The sequence below is a fragment of the Phyllostomus discolor genome, chromosome 3 (genome assembly GCF_004126475.2).
Source record: "Phyllostomus discolor isolate MPI-MPIP mPhyDis1 chromosome 3, mPhyDis1.pri.v3, whole genome shotgun sequence".
NCBI classification, from domain to species: Eukaryota; Metazoa; Chordata; class Mammalia; order Chiroptera; family Phyllostomidae; genus Phyllostomus; species Phyllostomus discolor.
The window spans coordinates 212,473,666-212,495,176 of record NC_040905.2 but is presented as its reverse complement, the minus strand read 5'-3'; the positions used below and the strand labels follow the sequence as shown (position 1 = coordinate 212,495,176).

At 63.6% G+C, this 21,511-nt stretch overlaps 3 protein-coding genes across 3 annotated transcripts; 1 reads left to right on the top strand and 2 right to left on the bottom strand.

The window, feature by feature from the left end:
- Positions 1-786: 786 nt before the first annotated feature.
- GLT6D1 (glycosyltransferase 6 domain containing 1) lies at positions 787-5,910 on the top strand. Its single transcript, XM_028507489.2, has 4 exons — positions 787-953; positions 3,611-3,655; positions 4,689-4,826; positions 5,241-5,910. The coding sequence occupies exons 1-4, from the start codon at positions 787-789 to the stop codon at positions 5,908-5,910; spliced, it is 1,020 nt and encodes a 339-aa protein (XP_028363290.2).
- Positions 5,911-8,829: 2,919 nt separating this feature from the next.
- LOC118499397 (lipocalin) lies at positions 8,830-11,970 on the bottom strand. The gene is made up of 6 exons (XM_036020135.1): positions 11,745-11,970; positions 11,285-11,418; positions 10,661-10,734; positions 10,365-10,487; positions 9,623-9,757; positions 8,830-8,855 (listed from the first exon to the last, which is right to left on the bottom strand). The coding sequence occupies exons 1-6, from the start codon at positions 11,853-11,855 to the stop codon at positions 8,830-8,832; spliced, it is 603 nt and encodes a 200-aa protein (XP_035876028.1). The 5' UTR covers positions 11,856-11,970.
- A 5,998-nt stretch (positions 11,971-17,968) lies between these two features.
- Positions 17,969-21,095, bottom strand: LOC118499396 (progestagen associated endometrial protein). The gene is made up of 5 exons (XM_036020134.1): positions 20,912-21,095; positions 19,985-20,124; positions 19,421-19,494; positions 18,795-19,022; positions 17,969-18,153 (listed from the first exon to the last, which is right to left on the bottom strand). The coding sequence occupies exons 1-5, from the start codon at positions 21,005-21,007 to the stop codon at positions 17,969-17,971; spliced, it is 723 nt and encodes a 240-aa protein (XP_035876027.1). The 5' UTR covers positions 21,008-21,095.
- Positions 21,096-21,511: the final 416 nt, after the last annotated feature.

The following is a 21,511-nucleotide window of genomic DNA, read 5'->3' as shown; positions in this document are numbered from 1 at the left end:
CCTCCCCACCCCTGCGGCGTCTCTTCAACGTCACATTGGGGGGCGGGAGCCCTGCCAGGGCAGGCAGCCGGGTGGCCCTGTCCAAGGACTGTCCGGCAGAGACACAGCACGAGCCACCTCCGTCACACCCAGTTTCCTGGCAGCCCCGTCGCAGGGGGTTCAAGAAAGCAGCCGAATTAATTTTCGTAGCGTGTTTGTATTTAGTTCCATAGACCCAGGCCCTGTTGTTTCTCATGGATTGATATACAATTAGAGAGAGACATTTAAGCCCTTTTGTCTTCAAGCCCAGTGTGTCTGTCGGCTCACGGCGCCTCTCCAGCCAGTGGCTGCCGAGTGGGTGGGCACAGGCGCCAGGAGCTTGCTCGTCACCCGAGTGCTCCAGAGTGGGTCACCGGGAGCTCACACGCCTGGCAGTGGCCTGGTCCCTGCAGACCTGGGAACAGGAGCCCACAGAAAACCCACCCAGGCAGGCACTGGGTCGGACTGAGGCCTCGTCTCAATGTCACGCCCCTGGCGTACTCACTATCCTGGGCACCGGCATCTGCCCCCGGGAGCCCGTGGGCACTTAGACCACGAGGGCAAGCAGCCACGCCTGGGGCAGGTTGCACCCTCCTGCCCGGGACGACCCTCGGCAGGGCTCTCTCCCGTCCCCAGCTGCACAGCAGGAAGATTCGCTGCGCTTCTTTTGCTCAATAAAGTGTCACCAGCTGGGTGTGCTCAGCCGCCAGAGGGGCTCCCAGAACAGGGGTCCTGACCCCAGGGCTGAGTGTCCAGGGGCTGACCCTGATGTCTGCAAGTGACGCCCTGGCTAGACGGCGGGTGGCAGGGGTGCACGCCCTCCTGCTCGAGCCGGACTCCTGTCTCCTGTCCCTGCAGATGAGGCGGAGCCCCAGGAGGAAGCTGCTGCTGCTGCTGCTGCTGGCCTCGCTGCTGCTGGCGGAGCGCTGCCGCAGGTAACCGGGGCACACCGATGGCCGGGCAGGCCTGCCGCCGCGCTCCCGCCGCTGGGTTCTGCCCAAAGACGCCAACAACGCCCCTGACCCTGACGGGACGTCGCCTTGTCTGGGTGGGACAACGTATGCGCACGTTGGTGCTTTCGTCTTTAAACACCCAGCGGTTCGTCCCCGGGTGCCAGGTGCCAAGGGGGCCTGGGTCACGAGGCGCCACGAGGGTCCCAGCCAGGGCCCTGGGAGGGGGGACGGCTGAGGAAGCCGGGAGCGGGGCCTGCGTTACTCAGAGGTGTCCCTGTGACAAGCGTCAGACGTGCTGTTGGTAACAGGGGACGGGCTCGGGGGTGCCAGGGACCGGCTCTACAGCCTCTCCCTGGGAAACCTAACAGCAAAGTGCGTTAAAAAAACAAAAAGACGGGGAAATGAAGTAAAATCAGTTAGCAATGCAAAATAACGGAAGGGAACTCGACCCCACGGCTTGCCTCCCTGCGTGACAGGTTGAGCCTCGTCCCGTGGACGCCACCTGAGGAGGGGGTCGTGTTGCCGCAGGGCTGACACCAGCTCTTCGGTGACAGAGACCAGCTCTCCTCTCCAGGAGGTGGCTGCGGGCCACGTGCAGTCCCCAGGGTGTGCTCGGCCACACACTCACGAGGCTGCCTCCTCCTGACACGTGTAGGCGCTCATGGTTATTTGCTTAAAAAGTGAGTGAATAAGCCTGGCTGGTATGGCTCAGTGGGTTGAGTGCTGGTCTGCAAACTAAAGGGTCACAGGTTCGATTCCCAGTCAGGACACATGCCTGGGTGGTGGGTCAGGTCCCCAGTAGGGGGCGCTTGAGAGACAACCACGCAGTGCTGTTTCTCTCCCTCTCTTCCTCTCTCCAAAAATAAATAAATAAAACCTTTTTTTTTAAGTCAGTAAATAGGTGGATCTGAATGTTTTCCAGAATTTTTGTGACTCAAATTGCAATCGGTGGTGTTCAGTCCACAATGTAAGCGTGTCATTGTGAAAAGAATGTCACTTACCAACAGGGACGGCACATTTAGCAAATAAAGCTACAGGATGATGAGGTGCCACCGGCTTCTGATAAACAGTGAATCCTCGGGGCAGTGGTTGCCTGGCACCGTGGGGACAGCCTCAGGCGAAGACACTGCTTGGTGCTTGTCTTAACCACAAAAGAGCCGGGAGCCTGCGGCACCGGGCCGTCCTCCCTGGGGACAGGCGTGTCGCTGCCCGGTGTGTGCTCAGAGACCGGCAGGCTGGGAGGCGGAACTGCGGGGGCCGAGCGGCTCCAGCGGAGGCGGAGCAGGAGGGACTGAGAGGCAAAGGCGGCAGCCCCGGGGCACCCAGTGCGGGCTTCCTGCCGGGGGCCAGAAACCGCCTACATGTGTGCGCACATAGTAGGTTAGCCCGCGTGTGCCGTGTGTGCAGCAGGGAAGAGACAGGACACGGGAGGACAGCGTCCTGCCATTTCAGTGAAGGGCGGCCCCCGGGAGACCTGGGGCCGGGCTGCCGTCCGGCTGAAGTCACAGCAGCTGGGGGGGCGTCCGTGGGCAGAGCCCAGAGGGCAGCAGGGGCTCTGTGGTCGGCACCCGTGGGCACCAGTAGGGGGCGCTTGAGAGGCAACCACACATGGATGTTTCTCTCCCTCTTTTCCTCCCTCCCTCCAAAAATAAATAAAACAAACAAATAAATAAATAAATAAGACCCAGTTTGGAAGCTGCTGGATGTGGGAGAACGTGGTTTGGGCTGAGAGGCCGGCTGGCAGTGGCAGGCGGTGGTGGGGTGTGTGGTGTGAGCAGCTGGGGAGCCGTGGACGGCGCCGGCCGGGTGGAGCAGTCACGCTGCGGTCTCCCTGGCCTCCCCCAGCCGGGACCAGGCTGGCCCTGCTGCGGTTTAAGGTCTCTCTCCTGGGCCACGGCTCCTGAGGTCAGGACCCACCCCCTCCAACCGGGAGTCCAGCCAGCAGTGCTTCCGGGGGACCCCTGGAGTTCGCAGCACCGGCATCCTAAACGGAGGGTGACTTTTCAGTGACTCTTCCCTTTGTCACGTCACATTTTTAGCGACGTTTGTCCCCGAGCAATTCGGGTTTTGACGGTAACTCCTGGGGAACCCAACGATGACGTATCTGTGACCATGGACATTTCTGATCATGTCAGGACAGATGCCCCCCCACACACATTTACAAAATACCCCGGGGTTACGGAGGGAGTGGCTAAGGAGCTCGCTGATGGAATAATTCACTTAAAGTCACGCTACAACACCAGGTGCATCGCGTGTTGACATGGGTGATGAACGAGGGGATCGCACCTGAGTTGCCGGGGCATGCACTCCGGCCTGCTGCTGGCTGGGGGTTTGCAGCCCTCCCGACAGCGCGCTCCCTCTGGCCCCCACCCTCCCAGATCAGGCCAGCTCTCTCCTCTCCAGGCAGCTCCCCCGACCCCAAATCTGGGTTGGACGGGCCCCTTACGCTCCCAGAAGCCCCTGCCAGCACCCGCCTTGGGGAGCACTCTGGCTCCTCCGTGTCGGTGCCCCCAGGGCAGGGGGGGGGGGCTGTGTGTGCAGTCGTGGAATCGGAGCCAAGAGGCCCGCCGGGCCGCGGGGCTGGGCAGATACTCACGCACGGTGGTTTACGTGCTGACTCGGTTTCCCTCCGCTCGCAGGCACCGAGAGGGAGAACTCCGGCTCTCAGACTGGTTCCACCCCAGGTAAGGACAACGTGTCCCCCCCCCCCCCGCCCATATACGGTGCAGCTCCCCTGGGCTGGTGGGGGTGTTTCCCAGGCGCAAGGACTTCCTGTGTGGCCATCCAGTCACCTGCAGATAGGAGAGTCCAGGTGTCCTTTCCAGTCGGACGCCTGTCCCTTCCTTCTCTCTCCTGCATTGTGTCCGTCTCATTCTGCTGACAGCGGGCAGCCCTCCGTGTCCCTGACCCCGGGGACGGAGCATTCAGGGGGGCGGGGCTTCAGCTGCAGGGTTCTGTGGCTGCTCCTTATCATGGGAAGCTAGCTCCCCTCTACTCCTCTGTGTCCGAGAGGGTGTCTTTCTGATCATGAGTGGGTGTTGCACTTTGTGGGGTGCTTTTCTCCCATGTCGGTCGAGACAGGCTCCCGACGGGAGGTTGCACTGGATGGTTCTGATGGTCGAACCGGCTTTGCGTCTCTGAGATCCTGCTACCGAATGTCTCTCTCTTTTTTCCGGAGTGACCTGCCTCATTTCTGCTGCGTTGCAAAGATGGACTTAAAGCCTGAGGGGGGAGGTTAAGTGAAATCATCCTGAGAGCGGGTAGGAGAGGGGAGGGAGGCGGCAGCACTCGAGGGGAGGCCGGGGCAGCTGCCGGCCGTGCCGGCCTCGGGCACCGATCCGATCGGAGCGCGTGCTGCTTCAGCGGAGGCAGCCAGAGCTGGAAGGAGGGCCCTGGGCTCCGAGGGCAGGTGGGTGGCGAGGAAGGCAGAGACCAGCCGGGTCTCCCACACTGAGTCGCAAGGACCAACTCTGGCCTCTGCGAGTGGCTCGATCCATCCGTGCCTCAGTTTCCCTGCATGCAGAACAAGGATCGTGACAATGCCCACGGCGGCAGGCCGGGCAGGACTGGATGAGCGATGAGGTGCCCTTCCGCACGGGGCCCGGCACAGGGCACAGGGCACAGGGCACAGGCGTGGCGAGCGCTCGCTGCTGGAGTCCGCAGGGAGGGAACACAGGACCGCTCGCTGCACCTGCCTCTCTCTCGTTCGCTCCCCAGGAGACGGCCTGACGTCGTGACGACCACGGGCTGGCTGGCCCCTGTCGTCTGGGAGGGCACTTTCGACAGGCGGGCCCTGCAGAGACACTACGGGACACAGAACCTCACGGTGGGCCTGGCCGTCTTTGCCCCCGGCAGGTAAGGGCCGCACGCCCCGGCCCTTTTCTAACACTGCTAAGGCCCTGCAAGCACCCATGACCCTTCTGCTTCCAAAGAGTTGCTCGTATGCCCGTAACCACTGTTCCCGGGGGTGCAGGGGGACCTGGCCCCCGCCCCCTCCTTTGCTGGGTCATCAACGTTCTACTCACGTCCACATATAGCCCTTGTCTCTCCCTCCAGCTGCTGTCCCCAGACTCTGAAGGCTTTTCCCAGGCCCGGCTCACGGCAGCCTCCTCCGCGGACCTGCAGCTCAAAGCCCCGCCCCCTCCCGCCGCCACACCGGAACCAGCCGGGTGTCCGGAAGCGCCGATGGCTCTCTCTCGCTAGCCAACCCTGCGAGACGCCGCGCGTGCCCGGGGAATAAGCGCCTTCCCGCACACGCGTGTTTTGCAGGACTGCCTACCAGCACCTGGAGCGCTTCCTGCGCTCGGCGAACAAGCACTTCCTGGCCGGGCACCGGGTCGTCTTCTACGTCATGGTGGACGACTGGTACGAGCTGCCGCCCCTGCAGCCCGCGCCCCTGCACACGTTCAGGGTCTTGACCATCAGGCAGGACATCTGGTGGCCCGACTTCAACGTCCTGCGCATGAAGAACCTGGGCGACTACATCCTCAGTCACATCCAGGGGGAGGTGGACTTCCTCTTCAGCATGAGCGTGGACCACGTCTTCCAGGGCGACGTCGGCGCGGAGATCCTGGGCCCGGAGGTGGCCCAGCTCCACGCCTGGTGGTACTTTAAAGGCGGGAGGAATCTCCCCTACGAGAGGAGGCCCGGGTCCGCTGCCTGCATCCCGTTCGGAGAGGGGGACTACTTTTACGACGGCGCCTTGGTCGGGGGCACGCCCTCGCACGTCTTAGACCTGGTGGAAGCGTATCTGACGGGCATGGCTCACGACCTGAAGCGCGGGCTGAACAGCACCTACGAGAGACACCTGAACAAGTACTATTTCCTGCACAAGCCCGCCAAGCTGCTGTCGCCAGAGTACAGCTGGGACGCGGCCTTCCCCCCGCCCCTGCAGGTGCAGCGCGCCAAGGTGCTGCAGCTCGCCAAGAGGGGCCTGTGACCGCCGGGCCCCGCCCACAGGCCGCCGGCCCCGCCCACAGACAGGGAAATGCACAGCCTTCTCAAAGAAGCTTTGCCCCTTGCGACATTTAACAGCCCAGTTTGGCTGAAGCAGGAGAGAGACTAAACGGGTGATTGTTTCGCGGTGAAGCCACGGCGGTGGTGTACGTATTGCAGGTAGCCTGGAAGTGATTTTGGAGGCGTAAGGTGATTTTTTTGACTGAGGCTGCCGTTCAGAGAAAATGTACGGTCTGTGCACCGAGGGCCAGGGACCACATGCGCAGGAAGGAATAAACACTCCCGGGCTGACTCATGGACATGCGGAGCGTTTCTCTCGGTCGGGCTGTTCCCTGCTGTGTCTGACCCTCTGACAGGTGTGGTTCTGTGCGCTGTGCAACCGGGTGGGGCGGACTTTCTGCCGAGTACATTGATCTCAAGTTCACTTTGTAAAGTTACAGGCGTTTTATTCAGGTTTTATTTTGTTAGAGATTTTATTTATTCATTTTAGAGAAAGGGGAAGGGAGGGAGAAAGAGGGAAACATTGATCACTTGCCTCTCATACGCCCCCTACTGGGGACCTGGCCCACAACCCAGGCATGTGCCCTGACCAGGAATTGAACCTGTGACCTTTCGGTTCACAAGCAGGCACTCCATCCACTGAGCCACACCAGCCAGGGCATTTTACTCATGTTTTTAACGAGAGCCGTGCACAGAGCTCTGTGGAGGTCCGCTGGAGGGGCCGCGAGGGATGGGAAATCCTTAAGAGTGGAACTGTGTTCTCCAGTGGCCGGGTTTCCCCAGGGAGGGGACACGGCGTGGCGCTTCTTTCCCAACTTCAAAAGTACTTGACGGGACAAGACGTGGGCAGCCTGGAGCGCTGCAGTGGCTCAGGACAGTGAGGGGCTCCAGAGTCCTTAAGGGGCTGAGGGGTCCAAAGTCACAATATGGGGCTCCTCTTAACCCTCTCTGATGGCTGAGTAAGGGGACGGCCTGATGTGCCCCCCAAATTTGCATGTGGAAGCCTGTGCCCCCAGGACCTCAGAACAAGGCTGCCTTTGGAGGCGGGGTGTGTACAGAGGTGACTAAGGTGAAATGAGGTCACCAGGGCTGGCCCTAGACCAATGGGGACGGTGACCTTGTAAGCAAGGGGAGGGCTCATTAAGTGACCTGTGTTCGTCTCTCGCCTCCCTGTCTAGTGCCCCAGGCCTTCCTTTCCGCCCCTGGGCTAACGCCACGCCGTCTGAGCCCCTGCCATTCGACGTTGGTTGTTGGCATGGCGGGTCTGTCAGCGGTGGAAAACGGCCCCAGGATGCTGCCCGCGATGGGAGTCGGACTGGACCTCAGTCCCGCACCCTCGGAACTTGAGTTCTGGCTGAGAAAGATCTTGGAGCCGAGCCCCAGACTGTCAGCGAATGTTTGCTGAGAAAGTCACGGAGGTAGAGGAAGTGAGAGGAAGAAATGGGCTCAGGAAGCAAGTGGGGGAGAGACACGCAGTCCTTGAGAGAGGAAAGAGGGAGACCTTTGAGCATGCTCCGAGGGGGGGGGAGCCTGCGTGGGGAAGGAAGGAGTGGGGAGGGGCGCTGGGTGGGCTGGTATTGGGGGACCCAATGAACCTTCATCAGCTTCCCCTGTGTCTCCTTGGGGTCTGGTCTCCGCTGATTGGTCGGCGCCGGGCAGGGGGTCCCTGGCCATCGCAGCTGCCCCGCGGCGGCCCTGGTACCCCTCCGCCCGGCTCTGGCGCTTCTCTGGTTCTGGAGCTGAAGCCCAGCAGAGCCCCAGATATCCTCTGCCAGGGCCACTGCCGGAGGACACGGCCCCGCCGAGCCTCACAGTTCTGCCCGTTGCTGGGCGCCGGGGACTTCCGCCTGGTGACCCCCGCACCCGGCCCATGGCCCCTGCTCTGCCCACGCCTGCCCAGTGCCTGCCACGGATGCGTTTGCGCGACTCCTGTCTAAAATGCTTCAAAGCGTTTATTTCCTGGCGGGGAGCTGAGGTCCAGGTGTGTGGCCGGGGGAAATGTCCGGCTTACTGTTGTCGGGTCGCTTGGGGTGCAGGTGAGCGCGAGGGCCGTTAGATGTTCACGGTGCAGAGGACTCCGCGGCAATGCCACACGGGTCTGTGCCCTCGCCGTGTCCCAGCGCGAGGGTGTGTAACGTCTTGTCCACACAAAGTCTGCAGGTTTCGAGCTAATCGTGTGAGCGCATGTCCCTCACACGTGTCTCCTCGGGTTTGCTGGCTCGGAGCCAGCTGCCGTGCCGGGAGCAGCCGCTCCTCGCCGCCCGCCCGGGAGCCTTGCCCTGCGGAGGGCGTGCCCGGGGCAGGAGCCGGTCGCACCTGTCTCCCCGGTGTTCCCAGACTGCGGTGTGGAGGCCCTGACCCAGTTTCCCGAGCCTGCCTGGCCCGTGGGTGGCCCCCGGCTCCCCGGGCAGAGATGGGCGTCCTCCATCCAGCACCGCCTTCGTAGGCCCGACCGCTGAGGGTGGGGAGGGTGGCCTGTCTCAGCTCACCTGCGTGCAGGTGTGCGGGCCTGTGTTTACCTCGTTCTTCTGGGGGGCACGGCCACTGGGTGCCCCTCTGACCGGGGCAGAGACTGTCCCAGGGCAGGACCCGGGCAAGGCAGGACCGAGGAGTGCCAGCCTGGCTCCTCACAGGGTCGCTGTCCCCTCACAGGGTCACCACGGCTCGTCCACTGGACCGCAGTGCTGTGCTCCAGGCCACCTGCCCGTCCTCACCGCCCAGAGTGCTGTCCAGCCCGTGGGCCCTCAGTCACTGGGGGGCAGGCCTGGTGACCACAGCGAGGGATGGGCAGTGAGGGTGGGGCGGGCCCAGGCGGGAAGGGCTCCTCGGGTAGCAGACGGGTCGGAAGGCAAGTGTTCAACCGGGGAGGGGGACACAGGGGAGCCCCGGGGGTGGCCCTGACCTAGGCGTCAGGTGGGGGACACTGGGCTGCGGAGAGAAAAGAGCAGGTGGGATTCTAAGGTTGTCCACTCATCTGGAAAGCAATCCATCCACCCATCAGTGAGTCACACACACAGCGCACAGCCATGGTCCTCACTGGGGTGACCCTGCCAGCTGCTGTCCAGCACCCCCAATGGCAGCCCGTCCCATCACAGCCCCCCGTGCCCTCTCGATGACCCCCAAGACCCTCCCTCCCCAGTCCCTCTGCTCCTGCCGCCAGCCCAAGAGCTCCGCCTCCAGGCAGCCTGCCCTGCCTCCCCTCTGCTCCTGTCCCGCCCTGCAGCCCAGCCTGGCCCCCCACCCCCACCCACAAGCACTCGATGAATCAACGATGTCATGATGTCGGGGAACCGGTGTCCCCGTGGGGCCTGCACAGGGGCTGGACAATGTGTCTGCCTCGTTCCCCAGGCAGCCCACGCTCATAGCAGTGCCTGGCCCGTGTGCTTGTTGATCGACTAAATGTTCCCCGAGGGAGAATCTGCAGGAAAAAGGGGGCACCCCCCATCTCCTGCTCCCGGCTGTGTGACCTTGGCCTTGTCTCTGAACTTCTCAGAGCCTTGGGGTCCACATCCACGAGAGGGAAACACACTGGTGCCCGAATTACCACATTTCAGGGGATCGTGAGCACAGGCCGCCAGGTGCCCAGCGCAGGCCTGACCACACTGGGCGCCTCGGGGGCGTGTCCAACTGCTCTGCCCCCGTGGCTGGTGTCACCCATGGGTTCCCGGCCCAGAAGGTGAGGCTCCAGACCCCACCGGCAGCCAGGTGCAGGGTAGGGGCGGGGCAGTGCTCACCGTCCAGGTTAAAGATGGGTGCTTCTTGCAGCCGGAATTTCCGGACGAACTCCAGGTATTTCTCCAGCCACCTGGGGTCCCCGGGCAGTCTTCTGGCTGAAATCAGAGGGGCTGGTGGCGAGGGGCCCCTCCTCCCGGCTCTCAGCCAGGCCCAAGCCCGCTGCCCACAGGCCAGATTGGTGCCCTGGCCAGAGCCCTTGTCCCCCTCCTGCCCCACGTGCTCAAGGAGCAGAGCGGGCTCAGCGCTCCCGGAAGGGGCCAGTCAGGCCCTCTTCCCTGGTCAAGGACAACCAGAGGGTCCCCGCTGCTCCTGTAGGGCGGCTGCCGTGTGACCTGCAGCCCCAGCCCACCCCGATGACCCTCCCCAGCCTGCAGGACCAGGCGATGTGGCCCCACCTTGTCTCTGGCAGGCCCTGGCCCCTCCCACACCTCCGTCCAGTCTCAGGACAACGTGCCTCCTCCCGCCCCAAGTGGCTGAGCACATGCTCCGTCCACTGCCGCAGGTGGGATGGAGAGGAGGAAGGGAGGGGCTTGTGAGAGCGTGGACAGACGGGCCTGTGGGGCCGGGGTGCAAGGCCAAGGGGCATGCGGGCGCAGCACTGAGTGGGCCCCGGCTGTCCACCCCCCAAAACACAGGGGGCATGAAACACAGGCCTCAGGCAGACTCGGGGAGGGCGCAGCGCTGGGGCGGACCGTCACCCACCCAGCAGCGCCCACAGGCTGGTGACCTCGCCGCCGCCGCCGCCGTCCTGGAAGCGGATGTAAAGAACCAGGCTGCTGTAGTCGGTGCTGACGAAGCGGACGAGGATGCTGCCGCCTCCCTGGACTGGGGGGGACAGACCCCAGCCTGGTGACGAGGGCGCCTCTCTCCTCCGCCCGCAGGCCCAGCCTGCCCCATGGGACCTACATCCACTCTGGCCCTGCCCCCGCGGCCAGTTTTGGGCATCCAGCGTCCCCTCCTCCCAGCGTGGGACCCAGGCCAAGGGCCGGGCTACTCACGGGCGCCTTGGTACTGGCCTCGGAGCCCCGTTGGGTGGACGGTGACGTTGACCCCTTTGCACACGCCCTCTCCCCTGGGGAGAGAGAGAGCAGCTAACACGGGGTTGTCCCCCTGCCCGTCCTTGTGCCCTGGCCCCCGGGGTGGCGCCATCTCCCACTCTGTCCCCCTGAGGTCCCCGGTGCCCCCCGGAGGCTCCAGCTCGCCCGGGCTCCGGACGGTCACCCAGCTGGGACAGGACAGCGGGTCCATGGGGCCGGGAGGGGTGCAGGGCTGCAGTGAGGAGTGGGGTGCCTGTCTGGGGCGGAGCCAGACCTCCTGGGAGGGGTGGGGTCCAGTTTGTCCTCAGACTGAGCTTCAGGTCTCGAGGGAGGGACCCAGGAGTGGTGTCCCCGACCACCTGGGTGCTGTGCACCAAGCACACCTTTGGCCCCCAGCCTCCCGCCCCGCCTGGGGTCTTCCGTGAGGACCGCTGGGTGGCTGGGTGTGCATCTTCCCTCCCACCTTCGTCAGCTTCTCAAGCGCCCAGCTCAGTGACCTGTGTCCTCTATTCTAACCGCTGTCCTGTCCCTCGGGAGGCCCCTGTGCCTGAGCACCCTGCCGGGACCTGCGGGGGCCACGCTTACATCCAGAACAAGACGAACTCCAGGTCCTGGTCCCGGGTCCCAATGGAATGGAGGGCCAGTCTCAAGGGGTCCTCGGGGGACACCAGGCGTGTGTGGCTGGCGGCCAGCCGGGCGGTGAGCCAGCGTCCCTCCACCTGCAGGGGGGCAGGTGCGAGGTGGGTGGGGCTCTCGGAGCCTGCAGTCTTGGCTGTGGGGCCCCTCCCCAGCGCTGAGCGCTGCTGGGGGTCAGGAGCCCCCGCTCCGGGGAGGGAGGTGAAGGCCCGTGGGCCGCAGGCCAGGGAGGCGGGAGTGGGCGGCCTCCTTCCCGTGGACACTCTCCTCTCAGGCCTTACATGCCCGGCGTCCTCGCCCACCCCTGTCCCTTGCGTCCTGCCCACCTGCCCCCCGAGCGAGGTTCCAGGAGACCGGCGCCCACGTCCTTGTCCCAGGGCCAGCCCGGCCCCCGAGCCAGCACGGTTACCTTCCGGGCGTCAAAGTCTGGCTGCACCGGCACCTCCTCCAGAGTCTGCTGGGCGCTGGCCAGGCCCAGGCTCAGGGCGAGCAGCAGGAGGGTCCCCCGCTCTGGGGCCATGGCGGCAGGGGCCTGCAGGGGCAGAGGCCGGGCAGCCGGCGCCCTCTCTTCACACACGTCCTGCAGCGGCCCCTCGTCCCGCCCGGACTCCCCGAAGGTTCCGGAATCACACCCATGGGAGCCACACCACCCGCCTGTGTCTAAAGGTGCACAGGGTGTCACTGCGGTGGGGGGCGGGGGTGAGTGCTGTCAGGGCAGTTGGGCCACATTGCGCGTCTGTCCCGGCAGCGTGGGAGGCGGCGGGAGGACTCAGGTGTGTCTGCCTGTCCCACAGACTCGGCTCCCGCCGCCCAGCCGGCGCGCCTCCTGGTAGCGCCCATCCCCCGCTGCAGTGGGGGAGGGGGCCCTTCCTGTGGCCGCCACCTTCTTGCCCTGGGGGCCCCTGGGACGGTCAGCCACTCTGGTGGGACAGGCTTGCCGGTCATCACTGCAGCCACCTGTGTCCCAGGTCGATGTGCCATCTGGCTCTGCCTTTCTGGGACCCGCCCTCATGCGTTGCTGCCACAGGAGAGCGGTTCCTGGAAATGTCTCCTACTCTCAGGCCTGGACACAGCTCTCCAGGGCCCGTCACCGAGGGGGTGTCCCTGCGGGCGGCCAGGTGGCAGCCCCACCTCTCTCGGGGCCTTCCTCAGCCCTGGAAGGGGTCCAGCATCTGAGGGTCTCAGCGGGGAGGGGGTCCTGGTTGGAGCACAGGCGTGGCAGGCGTGGTGGGGGGGGTCAGCAGGGACCTGGGCCGGGTGACTCGGAGCTTGGCTCCCCCTGCGGGGCTCACACAGGCTGGCCCCTCGGTTGCCCGGCCTCGGGGACCCCGCGCAGGCACTGCGATGTCGGGGGCTGGCTCGGAAGGCTCTCGATGAGTTAAACACACAGCGGGCGTGTCCTCATGGACCAGGGAGCGAGCGCCCCGCCCCCCTGTGGGGGTCACCCAAGGACGCTGATGAGATCCACACGTAGAAGTCCACACGGCCCTTCGGGACGGGGGCTGGGCGGGGCCCACGGCCCCAGGTTCCCGGGATGAGACGCAGACAGGAGACACGGGCTGGCTGAGCCGGTGGGTGCGTTTCCCTTCCGACGTCTCTGTACCGATTGGGCCGTTTATCCCGGTGTGGCCCTGCCCTGGAGGGCTCCCATGCCACCCAGCAGCGGTCCGGGCTGTCAACGCCAGTCACTGCGGGGGCGGCTGGTGCCTTCTCCTCCTGCAGGGACACGTGTTGTGAGTTACAGCCTCCAGGACGCCAAGCAGCACCGCCCACGAGAGCGCTGGTCCACTTAGCTGCCACCTGACGCTTCCCTTTCAGGTTCAAAAGCTTCAACTTGGGCCCTGGCCCGTGTGGCTCTGGTGGTTGGGCGTCAGCTCACTGAGTAAAGCGTCACAGGTTCAATCCTGGTCAGGGCATGTGCCTGGGTTGTGGGTTCGATTCCCAGTAGGGGATCCTCCAACAGGCGACCAGTTGATGTTTCTCTCTCACATCGATGTTTCTCTTCCTCTCTTTTTCCCTCCCTTCCCCTCTCTCTAAAACTAAAAAACTAAAATCTTTTTTACAAAAGTATTGGTTCAGTACTAGCTTCTTTCTCAGCAACCCAGCGTCCTGCGAGTGTCCGGCGCTTCTAATGAGTCGTTGATTCCTCTGGCGCGTGACAGAGAGAGCCAGGGGACCTGTCACTGGGGGACGGGGCGGAGTCCGCCCTGGCGGCCCAGCCATCAGCTGTGGCAGGTCCACAGCCGCTGGGGCCTGGGACCGAGGTGGGCCCCAGCCCAGGCTGAGGAGCTGCAGCATCTAAGGCACAGAATAGGCCTGATTTTTTCCCCAAGACAGTGAAAAACACGGCCACAGGTTCATCTAAAGGTCATGGGCGCGGGTGCCTGGAGCGGGACGTTCCCATCACGGCTCCCCAACCCCCCGGCCGAGACGCTCGCTGCAGGGTTTCTGTGGGCACAGCCTCAGGGATGAGGTGGGACGTGAACAGGACATTCACCACTCGCCTCTGGCTGAGCGGTGCTGGGCTGTGGGGACAGGAGACTCCTTCCGGGGGGCGGGGCCTACGGAGGGAGGGGTCTACGGAGGGAGGGGTCTACGGAGGGAGGGGCCTCGGCGTGCTAGGAGCCTGCCTGGCGGCGGAGGGCCGGGCCCCGGGGGCGCTGAGCTTGGCAGGCGCGCCAGGCTGTGAGGGAGGCAGGCGCGCCCTTGTGCCCAAGTGAGGGACACCCTCTCCGCGCAACGGCGTGACAGTCGGTCCCATCGGTGTGAGTCCGTTTCTGGTTCTTGCCTCGGCAAAGACGGCAGCTTCTTGATGACTGTGCAACAAGGTACAAGATGCATAGCAGGACATGAAATCTGATAGGCTGGTTCCTCTTGTTTGTTGCATTGCTTTCAAAATCATTTTAGCGGCTCTGGGTCTGTTGCCTTCCATGTAAATGTCAGGGGGGTCTCCCCTGGGTCTACGAAACCCTTGCTGAGATTTCGATAGGACTGGCATGGATCGTGGGAGCCGGGCAGAGGAGAATTGGCATTTCAGCGTTGGAGTCTTGCGGGCGGTGGGCGCTGTGACTCTCTCCCCCGGCTTAGGTCTTGGATTTTTTTTTTTTTAAGAGAGGGAAGGGAGGGAGAAAGAGGGAGAGAGAGAAACATCCATGTGCGGTTGCTGAGGGCCGTGGCCTGCAATCCAGGCATGTGCCCTGACTGGGAATCGAACCTGCGACACTTTGGTTCGAAGCCCAAGCTCAATCCACTGAGCTACACCAACCAGGGTGGATTTTTTTTTTTTTTTTTTTTATCATCAGTGTCCAGTCCTCAGCGTGCAGACACTGCCCGGACCTCCTTAGCGTTGAGCCTAAGTCTTCCAGGTTTTGAGTGATTATAAATTGCATTTTTAATTCCAGTGTCCACGCATTTATTACTAGTATGCCAAAATGCAATTGATTTTTGTATATTTGCCCTGGATTCTGCTGCCCTTAGTGAACTCACACATTCGGTCTAGTTTTATTTTTTGTTTTTTGTCTTTTTTTTTTTTTTTGGTAGATTCCTTGGGATTCTCTACACAGACAACCGTGCCATCTGCCAGGAGAGATCCTTTACTCCCGCCTCGCAGATCTGCGTGGCTGTTATTACTCTCCCCGCCTCCTCGCCCGCCCGGGGTGGAACTTCCTGGAGGCGGGCAGGAGAGCGGACGTCCCTGCCACGGCCCTGGTCGCCCGCCGTCGGTCACTCGCAGAGCCTCCCTCGCCCCGCTCAGTACAATGGGAATTCGAAGGGTTTGTAGGTGCTCTTATAGAGTCGAGGAGCCCCCCCCATTCCTGTTTTTCTGAGTTTTTATTCGATCGTGAGTGGGGGTTGAGTTTGATCCAACGCTTTTTCTGTATTGACAAGAGGTTCACCCGGTTTGTCTTTGTGAGTCCGACCCAGCGAGGGGTTCCTGGGGCTGATTTTCCGGGGCTGAGCCAGCCCCGCCTCCCCGGCGCGAGCCCTGCCTGTTCCCGGCGTCCGTTTCTTTTCTTGTGTCACTGAAATCTCTTTGCTGGTATTTTGTTACGGATCGTTGCATCTCTGTTAAGGAGAAACATTAGTCTGTTAACAAAATCTTCGTATGGCTGTGGAATCAGAGTAATATTAGCTTCATAAAATGAGCAGAGAAGCGTCCCCCCACCCCTTCTGTTTCTGTAGCAGGCTGTGTTCACATTTCCTCTTTAAGCATGTGGTGCCATTCTCCTGTAAACCCACCTGGGCCTGGACATGTCTCGTTGTGGCGTTTTAAAATTAGGAGTTTAATTCTTTAAATACTTGCAGGGCTCTTCAAATTACCTAGTTCCTATTGGATGCGTCGTGGTTGTTGGTACTTTTTTAAAGATTTTGTTTGATTCATTTTCAGAAAGGGGGGAAGAGAGGAAGAAAGAGAGGGAGAGAGACATGAACGTGAGAGAGAAACATCGATCGGTTGCCTCTCGCACGGCCCCAGCTGGGGACATGGCCCGCAACCCAGGCACATGCCCTGACTGGGAATCGAACCCGCGACCTTTTGGTTTGCAGGACGACGCCCCACCCACTGAGCCGCACCAGCCAGGGTGGTGGTTTGTATGTTGTGAGGAGTTGGTGCAGTTCATCTACGTTGTCACATTTCTGTGCAGGGTGCTGTCCCCAGCTCCCCCCCACGACTCGTCTGGCGTCTGAGGGGTCTGTAGTCACGGCCCTTTCATTCCGACATCAGAAATTTGCATCTTCTCTCTGGCTTTGTCGGTCCTGCCAGGAGTTCCCTGCCCAGGGCCCGTGTGTGTCCTTTCTTCCCACGGTCTTCCGGCTCTCGGTGAGCTGCTGCATCGGACACCCGCCCCTTGCTCTCTGTCTGAGCGGGAAAGCGTTCAGTCTCCTGCCATTATGAACGGTGCTGGGTGGTTTACAAAAATTAATGTCCGCCCTGGCTGGTGGAGCTCAGTGGATTGAGTGTCAGCCTAAAGACAGGAAGGTCACCGGTTCGATTCCCAGTCAGGGCACGTGCCTGGGTTGTAGGCCAGGTCCCCCGTTGGGGGTGCATGAGAGGCAGCCAATCCATGTATCTCTCGCACATCAAAGTCTCTCCCTCTTTCTCCGTCCCTTCCTCTGTTTCTAAAAATAATTAATTGAAAAAAGCAATGTATTGTATACATTGCTAGATTCAACCTGCTGATCGATTCCCTAGGTATCCGTGTCCTTATTCCACATGGGCCGGTCCTCCCTCAGCCTGGCCCAGCGGAGCTGTGGAGCAGCCTCCTGGGTGTGGGGCGGGTGGCCGGCCCCCGCGGACCGAGAACAGCTGGAAATGCTCTCGATTTCTGCGCTGACGGTTCTGCTAACGGTTCCTTCCTCAGTCCACGCTGGTCACTGATATTTTCCTAGAACTGTATCCATTCCATCCCTATCTTTAAAGCTTTCATACTATACATAAGCTGTTACGTCCATGCACCTTATACAGTTACATGTAATCAGATGTATGTGTTAAAATGTGTGTCTATGATGACTTGCTACATAGAATGTTCTTATTACTTGAGCATCCCTGCTTCTGCTGCCGTGGACCCTTCTTCCACCTGAGATGCTACAAAGTCTCTGAAAAACGGACCAGCTTCCGTTCCGCCTCCCACCTCTCCTGCCCCGCCCTCCACCCGTGGGAAATCTCTTTGTTCCTGTCAGGAAGGCTTCAGGCCTTCTCAGCTCCTGTGCTGACCCTAAATGTCCCAAGGTCTGTGACACAGCAGCCCTGCCCCCTGTCCTGCCCCTCGCCCCCCCTCCCCCGCCCCCACCCCAGCCCCTCACCCCACAGCCGCCGCCGGGAAAGACTGGCACAGACAGCCCTGCTGGTCAGCGTCTTTATTGCTGAATCGGGGAAGGCTCAGAGCCCTAGGCCCAGGCTGGGGCCCCGAGGAGCCTGGTGCCAGGAGGAGTGACCTCCAGCTGCCTCCACGGTCTCAGTCCCCCCCCGAGTCCTCGGACCTGGGAGGACAGGTGACGTCGTCTCTGCAGAGGGGCCACGGCTCCTGAAATGGATCAGTGACTCACCTGGGGCCCTGCGGGATGGACCCTCGCCAGCCCCTCCCCACAGGGGGGAGCAGACGCCCCACCTGGGGGGGATGGAGCCCCGCCTCACCCCCCCCCCCCGGCTGAGTGGCTGTCCAAGCCCACCCCCGCCACCCACCACCTGCCCTTCCTAACCCCACCTGGGCCCACACCAGGGCCCAGAAGGAGCAGGGGACCTCAGCGGGAGTGGGGCCAGGACATAGGAAAGACAGCCCTGCAGTTCAAGGCCGCTCCAGAGAGGGGACATGTGGCCAGCCGCCATTCACAGGCTCTGAGAGAAGCCCCCGGGGGGGGGACCCCACGGTTTCCCAGGATTCAGCACTCCCACAGCGGGGAGGTGGGCGGCAGAGGGGAGTCCGAGCCCCACGGAGACCCCACCCCATGCCCAGGACGAGGGGGCAGGGCAGCTACGTTACCCAGGAGGTAGGTGGGCAGCAGCTCTCCTAGACACGGCACCTGTCTGTGGGAGGAGGGCAGCGTGGGGAGGTCACAGTCTGGCCACAACACCAGAGGGGTCTGCAGGGATCCCATCTCAGGGGCTCTGCACCCCCCACCTCCACCTCAGGGGAATCAGAGGCCCCCATGGGAGACGGACATTCCCAGAGCCACGGCTCTCTGACTGGGGGCCGCGGGCGGGGGCCGGTGCTCACCTTCGGCCTGGGCCGGGGTGAAGGCGATGGAGGTGTGGGTGGAGAGCAGCTTCACGGCTCTGTTGAACTGCTCCTTGGCCGCCTGGTCAGCCTCCGGGGTCCTGGCTGTGGGGACAGGGGTCAGCCCTGGGGCCGTGGGGGCCCTGAGGGGGTCTAGGGAGCCAGGGACCCTTCCCCGGGGGCCCTGCTCTGGAAGGCCACGCCCACATCCCGGGGTTGGCAGGGATTGGCCCCGCCTCCCAGGGGTGGTCTCCAGGGCTCAGTCCACAGTCCTCCGGGGTCCCGGTTCTCCCTGGGCCCAGTCCCCCCCTCCTCCTCCCAGGCGGGTGCTGGAGGTAGAGTCTACACGGTCCCAGGGGGACAAGGGCCCTGGGCTCTTTGGCCACCACCACTCAGCTGGCCCACCAGTGGGCCCCTCGCCCACGGTCGACTGGGGAGCCCTGGGAAGGCCCAGGGGCACGGCTTCTGTGCCAGTGAAGCAGTCCCTCACGTGGTTTTCAGGACACTAGAGTTCAAGGGCGTCTTTGGAGCTGACGTGTTCTTTGGGGACCTCACTGACACTGTCTGTTAGCAGAGGCTGCTGGGCCCATGGTGACCTCGGCTGCTCCAAACCCCGTCCCCAGCCGGCACATCTGTCCCTCGTCACCAGCCAGCCGCAGCCCCAGCCATCCAGGGACCCTGGGGCCGCCCCTCCCTGTCCTCCTGCCCACCCCCCTGCTGGCTCGGGGAGCCGGGGCGGCGCGCACCCAGGTACTGGCAGGCCAGGCTCCGCTGGGCGGGGGCGGGGCTGGGGGTGGCAGCAGCGGCCTCCAGGCACAGGAACAGGTAGTTCTGGTAGTCGGTGTCCAGCACGTGCACCTTGCCCGCCCCCAGGGCCGCCGCAGGGGCCACGCTGTCGTCCTCCTGGACTGGAACGGGGCCCACGTTGTCACCCTCCTGGACTGGAACGGGGGCCATGTTGTCACCCTCCTGGCCTGGAAGAGGGACCAGACAGCTCTGTCCAGGGGTCTCTGCCTGCACCAGCAGAGGGCATGCTGGGCACTCTCCCAGCACGGCCACGGGGCGAGGACCGGGACTGGCTCTGCACCCGACACGCCTCAGCCTCCCCTAGACCTGTCCCCGGGCACAGGGGCCTGGGCGCCGGGCCTGAGTGCCGGCCGCCTGCCGGACTCGCACCGAGTTGTCACTCAGTCCACACCCACCCCTGCGTCCTGGGACCCAGCGGGCCCCCAGGACATGGGGTTCCCCTGTGCACCCCGAGGTGAGACCCCGGGCACCACCGAGGGAGGGAGGGAGGGAGGGAGGAAGTGAGGGAGGGAGGGAGGGAGGACAGGCCGCCTCCCAGACCTGGTCCCCTGGAACCGGCACGTACTGTGGATCTGGAAGGAGGCAGGGGCCTCGGTCTTCTCGGCGAACATCTTCCTCTCCACGCAGCTGCCGTCCTCCCTGGAAGACAGTGTCCCCTGAGCCACAGTGTCCCCTGGCCCGCTGCACAGACTCTGTGGCCCTCAGGCCCAGCTGAGGGGCAAGGAGAGACGCCAGGCTCCAGAAGGGCCCCTGGGGGAGGGGGGTCCTGACCCCGGGGCTGGTCGCCTGTCCAGGCTGCACTCCCTGCCGCCTCCAATAGCCGCAGCTAACCGGGTTCATGAGGGCTCACTGGAGCCAGAGAAAAGGGCCGGCACAGCCCCGGACCATGGTCTGCTTTGTGGGCTGGCAGTAGTGGGCTCTGGGCTCTCTCAGTCCCGCACCCCCACTCCCACCCCCACCCCAGGGGCAGAAGGGGCCGGGGCAGGAGCACCAGGCAGCGGCCCCTCACGGGCCTCTGCCCACACTGACGCTGGTCCCTCTGTGTGGTGAGCCTGTGGGCCCAGAGCCCGGGGCTGGTCCCCTCAGAAGTCCTGCACCACCCCCTCACCCCACAGCCGGGCCCACCCACCATCTGCGCACGGTGATCTCCAGGCCATCCTGGGCGGTGGGCCTCAGCTCCTTGATGTTCAGCCTCATGGGGGCGCTCTCGGCGTTCATCAGGGCGGCATCGCTGGCCACCATGGCCACGGGGTACCAGGGCCCAGCCACCTGGGGAGGGCCGGGCTGCTCTGGGTGCGGGGCGTGGACCCCCGCCCCTGGGCAGGGTGGGGAGGGCACTCCGTCCCTCTGGTGCAAGCCAGGCCCAGTCCTACCCATTTCCAACCCCCTGAAGCCAGCCTATGGAGGAGGGGCTGGGATTTTGGGGCACCTGCTGACCCCCTGCCTGGGCCCGCCATGGGACCCCTTCCCTGCTGAGCTGAGGAATGTTCTACTTGAACTCAGCTGAGCCCAAAGAAGGACCTAGAGAAGCCCGCTCCATGAGCGAGGGTGGAAGGTTGGATCTCGTGGGGACACGTGGTTAGAGATGGGAAACGCGGCGGTGGGCAGAGGGACCTTGTGGGGGCAAACTGTGCCCCCAGATTTCATGTGTTGCGGAAGTCCTGACCCAGCCCCTCAGACCAGGGCTGTTTGGATGAGGGGGGTTTAAAGAGGCGGTGAAGTTCCAGCGAGGTCTCTGGGGGGCCCTGGACCCGCCCCCCCCGTGCTCGTGGCATTGAGGAGCAAGAGACGCTGACACCGATGGTGCAGGGGAAAGGCTGTGGGAGGACTGCACGCCCAGGGGCGAGCCAGGAGGAGCCAGCCTCGCCCACCCCTGGTGGACAGACCTCCGGCGTCCGGGACACGAGACGATGAACCTCTGCGGTTCAGGCCACCGCCCCTGCGCTCCCTCTGTGGCTCCAGCGAAGCCCCACAGACCCCAGATGTCACAGCCTCCTCCGGCTCCAGAGGCCCCGCAGGTCGCCACCCACCCTGCAGGACACCCCCAGCCCCGAACCTTCTGGACGTCCAGGTTCTCCCCGATCTGAGGGACAAAGATGTCCTGGGCGCCACGGGCCAGGGCCACGCACAGGGCAAGCAGGAGACACCTCATGGCTGCAGCTGCTGGGGGTGCGTCTGAGCTCAAGAGTGAGGAGGCCGAGGCAGCGGGCACGGGGCCTTATATAGGAGCACTGTGCGGGCCCCCGGCCATGGGTTCCCCGAATCCCCGAGGCTCCTCCTCTGCCCTGGGGTGGCTTCCCGGACTGGGACAATAGGAGGTCTTCTTCCCCCTGCGTCCAAACAGGAAGGTCCCCTGTGTCCCCGGGCCTGAAATGTTCCTGGCAGAGCCCAGGAGGGAAGGGTCAGGCATGGAGGCCCGGGCTGACCGCCAGTTCCAGGGACACTTCCTGGGTCAGGCTCTGGGCAGTGACAGGTCAGAGCCAGCCCTGAGGACAGCTGTGTCCCGCAGGGCGGGGCCCCTGGCCCTGGATCCCTGGCCATCTGGTCGGCGTGGCAGCCTGCCCGCTGCCTTCGCCCCCAGCCCCGGCTGCAGGTGCCGCCCTGCCCGCCCGGTTCCGGGAAAGGCCTGGGCCCCTTCCCAGTCCCCTCCTGGTTC